We start from the raw sequence: 10,660 nt of genomic DNA, 5'->3' as shown, positions 1-10,660 counted from the left end.
CTGCGCCACGGGGGCGGGGCCTGGCCGCGCCTGCACCAATCACCGCCCGCCCTGGCGCCGGGGGGCGGGGCCGAGCCCCCCAGCAGGGTGGGCTGCGCGCGGCCTGACTGACAGCCGGAGAGGGCGGGGCCAAGGCCCGGGGCTCCGCCCCCCGCCACCTGCACGCGCTGTTGCCGTGGTGACGGAGCGCGCGCGGATACCCCCGGTGACCCCGGGACCCCCCCGAGACACCCCCGGGACACCCCCGGGAACCACCCGGGACACCCCCGGGACCCCCCGTGACACCCCCGGGACACCCCCGGGACATCCCCGTGACAACGTTGGACCCCCACTGGACCCCTCGTGATATCCCCGGGACCCCCCGTGACACCCCCGGGACCCCCCGTGACACCCCCGGGACAACCCGGGACCCCCACTGGACCCCTCCCCGGGAGCCCCCGGGAGCCCCCGTGACACCCCCGGGACACCCTCGGGACAGCCCCGTGACACGCCTGGACCCCCCCATGACACCCCTATGACACCCCCGGGACCCCCGTGGCACCCCTGGGACACCCCTAGGAACCCTTCAGGACGTCCCCGGGACACCCCCGGACCCCCTCATGACAGCCCCGTGACACCCCTGGGACCCCCGGGACTTCCCCGGGACATCACTGTGACATTCCCGGTGACCCCTGGGAACCCTCGGGACATCCCCTGGACCCCCCCGGGGCACCCCCGGGCCCCCTCTTGGGACCCTCGTGACACCCCTGGAACATTTCTGGGACACCCCTGGACCCCTAACAGTGCCTGGAAACACCCAGTGGTGCCCAGTCCATCCCAGTAACACCGGGCAGTGCCCAGCACAGCCCAGCATGCCCCACCAGCTGCCAGCCCTGGACTGTCCTGGTGGCCCCAGGAGCTCCTGGCACAGCCCCTCTCGGTGCCCTCAGGCTCCTGAGGTGTGGTGACAGGACAGAGGTGCTGTCCCCATCCTGCCCTGTGAGCAGCCTGGCACACTGCTGGTGGCACCGGACACTCACAGTGACAGATGTGGCACTTGGCTGTGGCGCAGCAGTGGGGACACGGGGCTGGGTCATGGGGCTGGGGGATCTCCTGCTTCATGCACATCCTAATGTCCACTTCCCATCCCATTATCCCATTATCCCGTTATCCCGTTATCCCGTTATCCCATCCTATCCCATAATCCCATGCCATGCCATGCCATGCCATGCCATGCCATCCCATTGATCCCATGCCATCCCATTGATCCCATCCCGTCCCATCCCATCCCATCATCCCATCCCATCATCCCATCCCATCCCATCCCATTATCCCGTTATCCCGTTATCCCATCCCATCCTATCCCATAATCCCATGCCATGCCATCCCATGCCATGCCATGCCATCCCATTGATCCCATCCCATGCCATCCCATGCCATCCCATCCCATCCTATCCCATAATCCCATTGATCCCATCCCATTGATCCCATCCCATCCCATCCCATCCCATTGATCCCATCCCATCCCATCCCATCCCATCCCATCCCATCCCATCCCATCCCATCCCATCCCATCCCATCCCATCATCCCACCCCAGTGGTGCCACCCTGTCCTTGGGCACTGCCTGGCTCTGCCAGGTCCTGTCCTGGGCACCCCCTTTGGTGTCTCTGGGGCTTTGCTGTCTCCCCTGTACTGGGGACACCAGGGACAAACATTCTGTCCCTGCCAGGACCCCCAGGTCCTTCCAGAGCCACCCCAGGACTGTCACTGCCAGGGGCTCTCCCTCCCCAGGGCAGAGGGTGGCATCTGTCCCTGTCCCTGTCATTTGTCCCTGTTGGTGCCTCCTCCAGCCAGGCTGGGCCCTGCTGCCCTTGGGCACAGGGACAGCTCTGCACAGGTCTGGTGACCACAGCCACAGATCTGGGTGGGAAGGGACCCCAAATCCCACCCAGTGCCAGCCCTGCCATGGCAGGGACACTGCCACTGTCCCAACCCCAGTGTCCAGCCTGGCCTTGGGCACTGCCAGGATCCAGGGGCAGCCCCAGCTGCTCTGGGTGATGCCTTGTGCAGGCTGAGCTGGAGCAGAGGCTGGGCAGAGCTAAAGAATCAAACAGGGATTTATTCAAAGCATCTCCTGCATGGATCCACCTTGGGCAGCACAAGGGCCCAGCCAGGGCTGCACCCAAGATGAACCAAACTGGTCCCAAAATGAACCCAAGATGAACCAAACTGGTCCCAAAATGAACCCAAGATGAACCAAAATGGTCCCAAAATGGTCCCAAGATGAACCAAACTGGTCCCAAAATGAACCCAAGATGAACCAAAATGGCCCCAAAATGAGCCCAAGATGAACCAAAATGGCCCCAAAATGCAGAACCAGGCACGGGGTCTGTCACTGGGATCAGTTCTGCTCCATTTGCACCTTGCAGTTCATTGTCCCATTCCAGCTTTAGCCCATGCAGTCCCATCCTTGTTTTTCTCTCTCCTGTTTGTGCTCCTGGGCTGAGATTTGGGTCATTTGTCCTTGGTGCCCAGCTGGAGCAGGAATTGTTTTGTGTCCCTGCTCTGTGCCCAGAGCTCAGCATCCCTGATATGAAACCCAGACCCACACACTAAAGCAGCACAGAACGTGAAAAACAGAAAAGCCAAACCTGAGGCACCACGGGCACCCTGTGCCAGGGCCTGCCCACCCTGCCAGGGAACAATTCCTCATTCCCAATCTCCCATCCAGCCCTGCCCTCTGGCACTGGGAGCCATTCCCTGGGTCCTGTCCCTCCATCCTTGTCCCCAGTCCCTCTGCAGCTCTCCTGGAGCCCCTTCAGGCCCTGGCAGGGGCTCTGAGCTCCCCCTGGATCCTTCTCCCATCCAGGTGAGCACCCCCAGCTCTGCCAGCCTGGCTCCAGGGCTCTCTGGGCTCTGTCCAGCAGCTCCACGTGCTGCTGATGTTTGGCTCTGTTCAAATCCAATTAATGAGAGAAGCCTCTGCCTGAATGAAGCTGCAAATGAGACCAAAGCCAACAACGTGGATTTTACTTAACAATAAATGTGAGTTGCACAGTTCTCTTATTAATTAGCAGTCTACCATCCATTAGTTAAATTTGTCCTTTGCTTCTCATGCTAAGCAGTCGCATGCTCAGTGCTACTCTTCTCGTGGATCTTTTTGGGTCTCTGGGCCAGGGGTCAGTGGTGGCAATCTGCCCCTGCAGGAGCTGATTCAGCACATTTCCCCAGCTGTTTTATCAATTTCTTCCTCATTTTGGGGTTTCTGCCCAGTGCCCTCATGGCTGGTGAGTTCTTCATTCCTGGCATCCCCTCCCGGTGCCACATCCCTCCTCCCAGGCTTTGTTAGTGTGGGAGTGTTGGGGGTTAGGATGGTCGGGATGGATGGAAATGAGAGATCTCTGCAGCCAGGTTGTGGGATTTGGGGTTTATTGCAAAGGGCCCTGCTGGGATTTGGGGTTTATTGCACAGGGCCTGGGTGCAGGGCCCTGCTGGGATTTGGGGTTCAGTGCACAGGGCCTGGGTGCAGGGCCCTGCTGGGAGCTGCAGCCACAGCTCAGAGCAGGCCCGAGAGAAGAGAGGGGGAGAGAGGATGGGAGGGTGAGAGAGTAAAAGCACAAGAGAGTAAAAGGGGTAAGAGAGTAAAAGGCAAGAGCTAAGAGGCAAGAGGGGCAAGAGCTAAGAGCTAAGAGAGTGAGGTCCCATTACAATACAACAAATCTTCTTCTGTGTTGAATATTCTGATTCTTACTAACCAATCTAGTACAAGATACAAATTCTACAGCTTTTACATACAGCCTATAAGAATCACTACATTACCACACTGTGTTACATTTTAAACCCTACAAACTCCTCTTTGGGCCCTTCTGCCAAGCTGTAGGGTCTGCTCTGACCCTTGGGCCTGTCTGCAAGCAGAGGGTGTTGTTCCATCAAAAGGGGATCACCTTCAGCTGGCCATGCCATTGTTTTCCCGTTGTTCAGTAACTGAGGGATCTCAAAGCTTGCTTTCATTTCAATCTCACTTATAGTTTCCATATTCTCAAAATCTTTAGCCAGACAATCATATTGATAAGGCTTTCCTGTTCCATCTTCCCCAACAGTTAGCCCTCCCCAGGTGAGACATTATTGAATTTCCCTTCCTCACAGGTGAGACATTATTGAATTTACCTTCCTCACAGGTAAGACATTATTGAATTTACCTTCCCCACAGGTGAGACATTATTGAATTTACCTTCCCCACAGCAGCACCAGGGTGTGCAGCCCCAGTTCAGGTGTCCACAAGGCACATTTGGGGCGGCCACAGCTGCAGTCCCTGCCCTGGGCTGGTGTTTGTGCCTCGTGCAGGAGCAGCTGCTGCTCCCCTCATGCAGTGGGGAAATGCTGTCCCCACACATTAAACCAGGATGTGCCCACCAGACCTTGCCTCTCCCAGGCCTGGAACCTTCCTGTCAGGAATTCCTCCCTTCTGTGGCCCTGACAGGGCAGTAACAAATTCCTAATTACACTACAAACACTTCCTGGCCTGTCAGCTTTAGCCGCACCACACTTTAAATACCTTAAAACTAATAATCTAAAATTACCCCTCGTGGCGTAATACATCTTTCATAGTTCTATTTCTCCAAAGTATCTAATCTTATTCACAAGACCATCCTTTAAAACTTATTTCTAGCTCAATTTCTCTCTCAACCATGTCAGTCTTATTCCATAACATTTCTCAGTCAACATTTCTGATCTCAAAGTTTACATACACACGATGTGAACCTTCTTTTAAATTTTGAACATTTTCTGTAATTCCATTCCCCACATCTCCTCCCAAGGCTACTCTTGAGTCCATCCATGCCCCAGCCCAGCACCAGCACTGGGTCTTTTTGTGCTTTTGTGCTTCACCAGAGCCCTGGAGAGCCTGGCAGTGCCCTGTGCCACCACCCCTGGCACGGCACAGGTCCCCAGGCTGTCACACCTGTCACTGACGCTGCTTGCCCACCCCATGCACACCCACCAGCCCCCTGGACCCTGCTCCGGGTCCCAGCACCTGGGGAGGCCCCAGGAGGCTCAGCTGCAGGGGAAACTGAGGCAGGAGCTGCACGGGGCAGTTTCCTGACCCACAGCTCACACTGTGGCAGAAATGGGGGTGCCCATTCAACCCCCAGCCCCGGGCTGCGCCAGCCCATGCTCCCAGTGCCCAGGGGAGCTGGGCACCATCCAGAGCTCCCACACCTGCGACTGAGACCCCTGGGAACCCTTTGCTCATTGGGAACACAAGGACCTCAGGGCTGGGACCCCACCCACGGGGACCCCCACCCACCCACCCACGGGGACCCCAGGGCTCTCCAGGGCTCCACAATCACCCAACCCCAGCACCTGCCAGGGCCCCACCAGGGACCCCAGGGCCCCACCAGACCTCCACAATCACCCCAATCCCACCTCCTGCCAGGACCCCCCCACACCCTGTGACTCCACCACAGCTTTGCATTTCAGCACCTGCACCGGGACCCCACTGCCCCCACAAGCCCCAAAGGCAGCAGGACCCCAAAGGCACCAGGACCTACTGGGACCCCACCATCATCAGGACTCCAAAGAAGGCACCAGGACCCCACTACCACCAGGACCTCAAGGGCACCAGCACCTGCCAGGACCCCACGATCACCAGGACCCCAAAGGCAGCAGCACCTGCCAGGACCCCACACTATCACCAGGACCCCTTTAGCACCTGGATGTCCCCACCCACACCAGACAGACCACACAACCACACAGAGGTGTTTTTTTTTTTTTTCTCTCTTTTTTTTTTTCCTCTTTTTTTCTCTTTTTTTTTTTTTTGCACAAAACAGGACATTTATTCAAGTGTTCTCCAGCACAAGTACATTAGAAAGGAGCTTGTCTGTATTATACTCTTCTGGGCACCAAAGAAAAAAAGAAAAGGAGGATGGGATGGAAGCGGGACGGACAGACTTTCTACATCTGCTGCACGCATTGACCTTTATTAGTTCAGAACAGCTATGTCACGAGCAATACTCACACAGATACAACAGCGCCGGGCGCCCGCGGCACCTCCGGCCGTGAAATGCACAGTTCAGCGGCAATAAATAGAGAAGCGACCCTAAAAAAACAAACCAACAAAAAAACAGGGGCAACGAACCGAGAGAGAATAGAAAATAAACCGGGGTGGGGGGAGAAGGGCAGGCAGAGCAGCCGGGGCGGCCGCGGCGGCGCCGGGAATGTGGCGGCGGAGCCAAATCAAAGGGAGGAGGAAGAGGAAGAGGAAGGAAGGGAGGGAGGAAGGAGGGTACCAGCTCTACAGCGTATTCCTCGGGATGATGAGTACATGATTCCCACAAATAGTTAAGCGTCAGCTACTTCAATGTCTAGGCTAAAACACATGAAATCTCTCATTTAGTTTTCAAGTACAAAGTTAAAATGCCTTTTTCTTTTTTGTTTTTTTTTTTTAATAATAATATATAAGAGTAAAATAATAGTGCTCTTTGAAACTCCACTACGAGAAACAAAACAGTCATTGTCCAGACAGCAGACTTAATTTAACAATATATATTTTTAATAAAATGTTTTAGCACCGTGTTTGTCCCCACTCCCTCGGCAGATCTTAAGGAATTCAGGCCTTGCTGTGTTGTTTTGAGTTTTCATCTAGGGCTGTGCAACAGAATTTGTCTGGTTGGTTTTGTTTAAAAAAAGACGTGAGTCGGGTACTTTGTTAAAAACTGAACTCTCGCCCCAGGCATCCCCACGGTCCCCACCGCCGCCGGCACCTGCTCCCAGCAGGAACCTGCTTCCCACGGCGCCGGTACCGGTCCGGAACCGGCACTGGGACCGGCACCGGCACCAGAACTGGCACAGAACCAGCACAGAACCGGTACTGGCACCAGAACCGGCACCAGAACCGGCACAGAACCGGTACTGGCACCAGAACCGGCACAGAACCAGCACAGAACCGGTACTGGCACCAGAACTGGCACAGAACCAGCACAGAACCGGTACTGCCACCAGAACCGGCACAGAACCAGCACCAGAACCGGCACTGGTACCAGAACTGGCACTGGCGTCAGAACTGGCACAGAACTGGCACCAGAACCAGCGCCGGAACCGACACCAGAACTGGCACTGGTACTGGCACTGGAACCGGCACCAGAACCGGCACCGGTACCAGAATTGGCACAGAACCGGCACCAGAACTGGCACTGGAACTGGCACCAGAACTGGCACCGGCACCAGCACCGAACCGGCACCGGAACCAGCACAGAACCGGCGCCAGCACCAGAACTGGGACACAACTGTCACCAGCACCAGAACTAGCACCGGAACCGGCACTGGCACCAGAACCAGCACCCGAACCGGCACTGGCAGCGGCCACGCCAACGCTGCAGCACCTGCTGGGACCCAGCCCCCAAAGGTGCAGCAGGGCCAGGGGTCCCAGGAAGAGCTGCAGGGCTGGGCTGAGCCGGGCCGGCCCCGGGGGCCCCTGGGACCCCCAAACCCAGCGCGGGGCCGTGCAGAACCCGCAGCACCGGGCAGCACCGGCACCCGGAGCCGCAGGACCGCCATGCAGGGTCAGCACCCGGAGCCGCAGGACCATGCAGGGTCAGCACCCGGAGCCGCAGGACCATGCAGGACCAGCACCCAGTGCCACAGAGCCGTGCAGGACCTGCCAACAACGTCGCAGGGCCGTGCAGGACCAGCACCCAGCACCTCAAGGCCATGCAGGATCAGCACCCAGTGCCACAGGGCCGTGCAGGCCCTGCATTTGCCACGGCGAGGCCACGCAGGGCCTGCAATCAGCCCTGCAGGGCCATGCAGCACTAGCACCCAGGTCTGTGGGACTGTGCAGGACCCACAGGCAGCACCATGGATCCATGCAGGACCCACAGGCAGAGGCACAGAGTCATGCAGGACCTGCAGCGGTGCTGCAGGACCATGCAAGACCCACAGGCAGGGGCACAGAGCCGTGCAGGACCCACAGCCAGTGCAGTGGATCCATGCAGGACTCACAGCCAGGGGCACAGAGCCATGCAGGACCTGCAGCAGTGCTGCAAGGCCATGCAGGACCCACAGCCAGCGCAGTGAATCCATGCGGGACCCACAGTGCCCACCGTGCCCCACACAGGACGCCCGGGGCCATGCCAGCCCCACAGACTGGCTTATGGGCTCAGACAGCAGCAGGCGGGCAGGACCCGTGCCCGGTGCAGCGGTCCTGTGCCATTCTGTGCCACCCCGTGCCGTGCTGTGCCACCCGGCCCCGGGAGCGAGCAGGAGCCCGGTGCCCAGGGCCGGTGCCCTCCGCCTGCCACCCTCACTCCCCGGCACAGCCAGGCCCTGCGGTGCCCCCACCGCGGCCGCCCGTGCCAGCTCAGCTCCCCGTGCCCCCCGCACCCAGAGGGGCCCCCCAGCCCCCAGTAGCACCAGCAGGGAGGGGAGCCGGGGGCCCCTCGCCGCCGTCGGTCCCAGCACCTCGGGGGCTCGGGCCGCGGCTCGCTGCCATTAGCCAGCACCCCGCAGCGAGCGCGGCCCCGGGCCCGCACCTTTCACAGTTAGAGAGGAGACAGCGACGGCCCCGGGAGCCTCCCCGCGCCCTAGCACCAGTGCCTGCCCCCGGAGCGTAGCACCATCCACCGCAGCACCGCCAGCACCTGCTCCGCTCCCACCGCCAGCACCGACACTGCCACCGCCACCGTGCCGTGTCACCCCGGCGGGCACCGAGGGGACACTGCCACCGCTGCCACCACCGTCACCCCGGCGGGCGCCGAGGGGACACTGCCACTGCCACCATCGTCACCCCGGCGGGCACCGAGGGAACGCGCTCGCCGCTCCGAACCGCGCGCGGGCAGGGGAGCGATGGCCCGGTGGCCGCGGTGCCGGGGTCCCGTTCCCGGCTCGCCGGGGCATCGCCCTCCTGCCGCCAGCCCGGCCCCGCGGATGTAGCACCAGGGTCCGGGAGCCGCGGCCATCCCCGCGCCATGCCCGAAGCGCCCCGGCCGCGCTCCGGCACCGCCGCGTGCCCCCTGCCCCGCCGGCGCCCCCGTGCCACCCCGCGGGACGGCGGGGCGCGGCCGGCACGGGCCCTGGCGGATGCCACGTACGCAGAAGAGCACCAGTACGCTGCGGGGCGGCGCCGGCGGGGCAGGGGGGCACCGCCGAGGCGCTTCCGTTCGGGACAGAAAAAGGTTATTGCATGACTCGGGATGGAGACGCTTCCGCCTGGCCGCCCCGGCCCTGCCGCTCGCTCGGAAAGGCCCGGCACGTAAGGCAACGTGGAAGCTGATGTCTCGACTCACCCCGCTGTGTAAAGCACCATTATGAAGTCAGGTTGTACAGTAGTAACAGTACCTTTTATATATATATATATCTATATCTCATATCTATCATATATATATAAACTGTAAACAAGAGGTAACAGCGGCTTCTAGGATCTGCTCTCTTCAAGGTTTCCCGTGTGGTAGGCACCCAAAATACTGTAGAAAAGGTGTGTGTGTGGTGTGTGTGTTCCCGGCCTCCCTGCCGGGTCGGCTCCATGTCACCGGAGAGCGGTGCTGGTGGAACAGAGCGAGGCTCAGCCGCCGGGGCCGGGGCCGGGCCGGCCGGGCGCTGCTGGCGCGGACGGAGCGGAGCGGTCTCAGAGCGGTCTCGGAGCAGAGCAGGGTCTCCTTTGCCTCCTCCGCCTCCCTCCCCGCTGGGCTTTCCCCCCGCTGCCATTTCCCCCTCTCCGAGAGCGGCGCTGGCGTCTCGTCTCGCCTGCTGCTCCGAGAAGTGGAAACCAAACCGACAGGAAAACCCAGCCAGAAAAGAGCGGAAAATTAAAAGGTTACAAAAAAAAAAAAAAAAATAGGTTTTGGTTTCTTTTCTTCTTTGTTTTTTTTTTTTTTCTTCTGTTTCGTCGTCGTTTGTTTTTACCATCTTCGTTGTTTTTTTTTGTTTTTGTTTGCTTCTTGTGGTTTCTGTTTGTTTTTAAATAGCTAAAGCTGATCCTGGGAAATTCCGGAGAGGACACCGACCCCTTTCGCTCGGGGAGACGCGTGCTGGGTTCCCGTCGGGCTGTGAAATCCCGTCTCTCTTCTGGGTGCTGACTCTTCTCTCATTCCGTGTGTTCACTTCTCTTGGCGTGGATGGGTTTGTTACCGACTCGCTCCGTGAGTGTGGCCAGTCCCTGCCCATCTCTAAACGCAGGCAAAGTATTCCTTCAGGGGCGCGAAGAGGTGGCGGATCACCGGCACGCTCCAGGACCTGCCGAGCAGTCTCTGCCGGGCCAGGCGGCTCATGTTGGACACGTCCGTGTAGTGCACGGGGAAGCCAAACACCCTGCGGGACACGGGGACGGGTCAGCGTGGCAGGCACAGGTGTGGCCTTCAGCAGCCCAAGATAGGGAATGCCAAGTCATGGTGAAGGGGCTGGAAGCCCCTCTTCCACCTTTGGACCCCTGCTTATCTCTGTAACCCTACAGGTCACCTTCCTTTAACCTTTGCTTATCTCTCTGTAACCCTATAGGTCACTTCCCTTTAACCTTGTTTATCTCTCTGTAACCCTACAGGTCACTTTCCTTTAACCCTTGTTTATCTCTCTGTAACCCTACAGGTCACCTTCCTTTAACCTTTGCTTATCTCTCTGTAACCCTATAGGTCACCTTCTTTTAACCCTTGTTTATCTCTCTGTAACCCTACAGGTCACCTTCTTTTAACC

General features: G+C 59.0%; 1 protein-coding gene across 1 annotated transcript in view; it reads right to left on the bottom strand.

Annotated features, from left to right (window-relative positions):
• Positions 1-9,813: 9,813 nt before the first annotated feature.
• The window catches only part of DNMT3A (DNA methyltransferase 3 alpha), a 39,863-nt gene continuing 39,016 nt past the window's right edge, over positions 9,814-10,660 (bottom strand). Inside the window, exon 22 of the mRNA XM_058801764.1 lies at positions 9,814-10,282. Within this exon, the coding sequence (XP_058657747.1) occupies positions 10,141-10,282 (142 nt within the window). The 3' untranslated portion in view covers positions 9,814-10,140. The remainder of the gene's footprint in view (positions 10,283-10,660) is intronic.

This window comes from Ammospiza caudacuta, chromosome 3 (assembly GCF_027887145.1).
Source record: "Ammospiza caudacuta isolate bAmmCau1 chromosome 3, bAmmCau1.pri, whole genome shotgun sequence".
Taxonomy (NCBI): domain Eukaryota; kingdom Metazoa; phylum Chordata; class Aves; order Passeriformes; family Passerellidae; genus Ammospiza; species Ammospiza caudacuta.
This window is presented reverse-complemented; position numbering and strand designations above follow the sequence as displayed.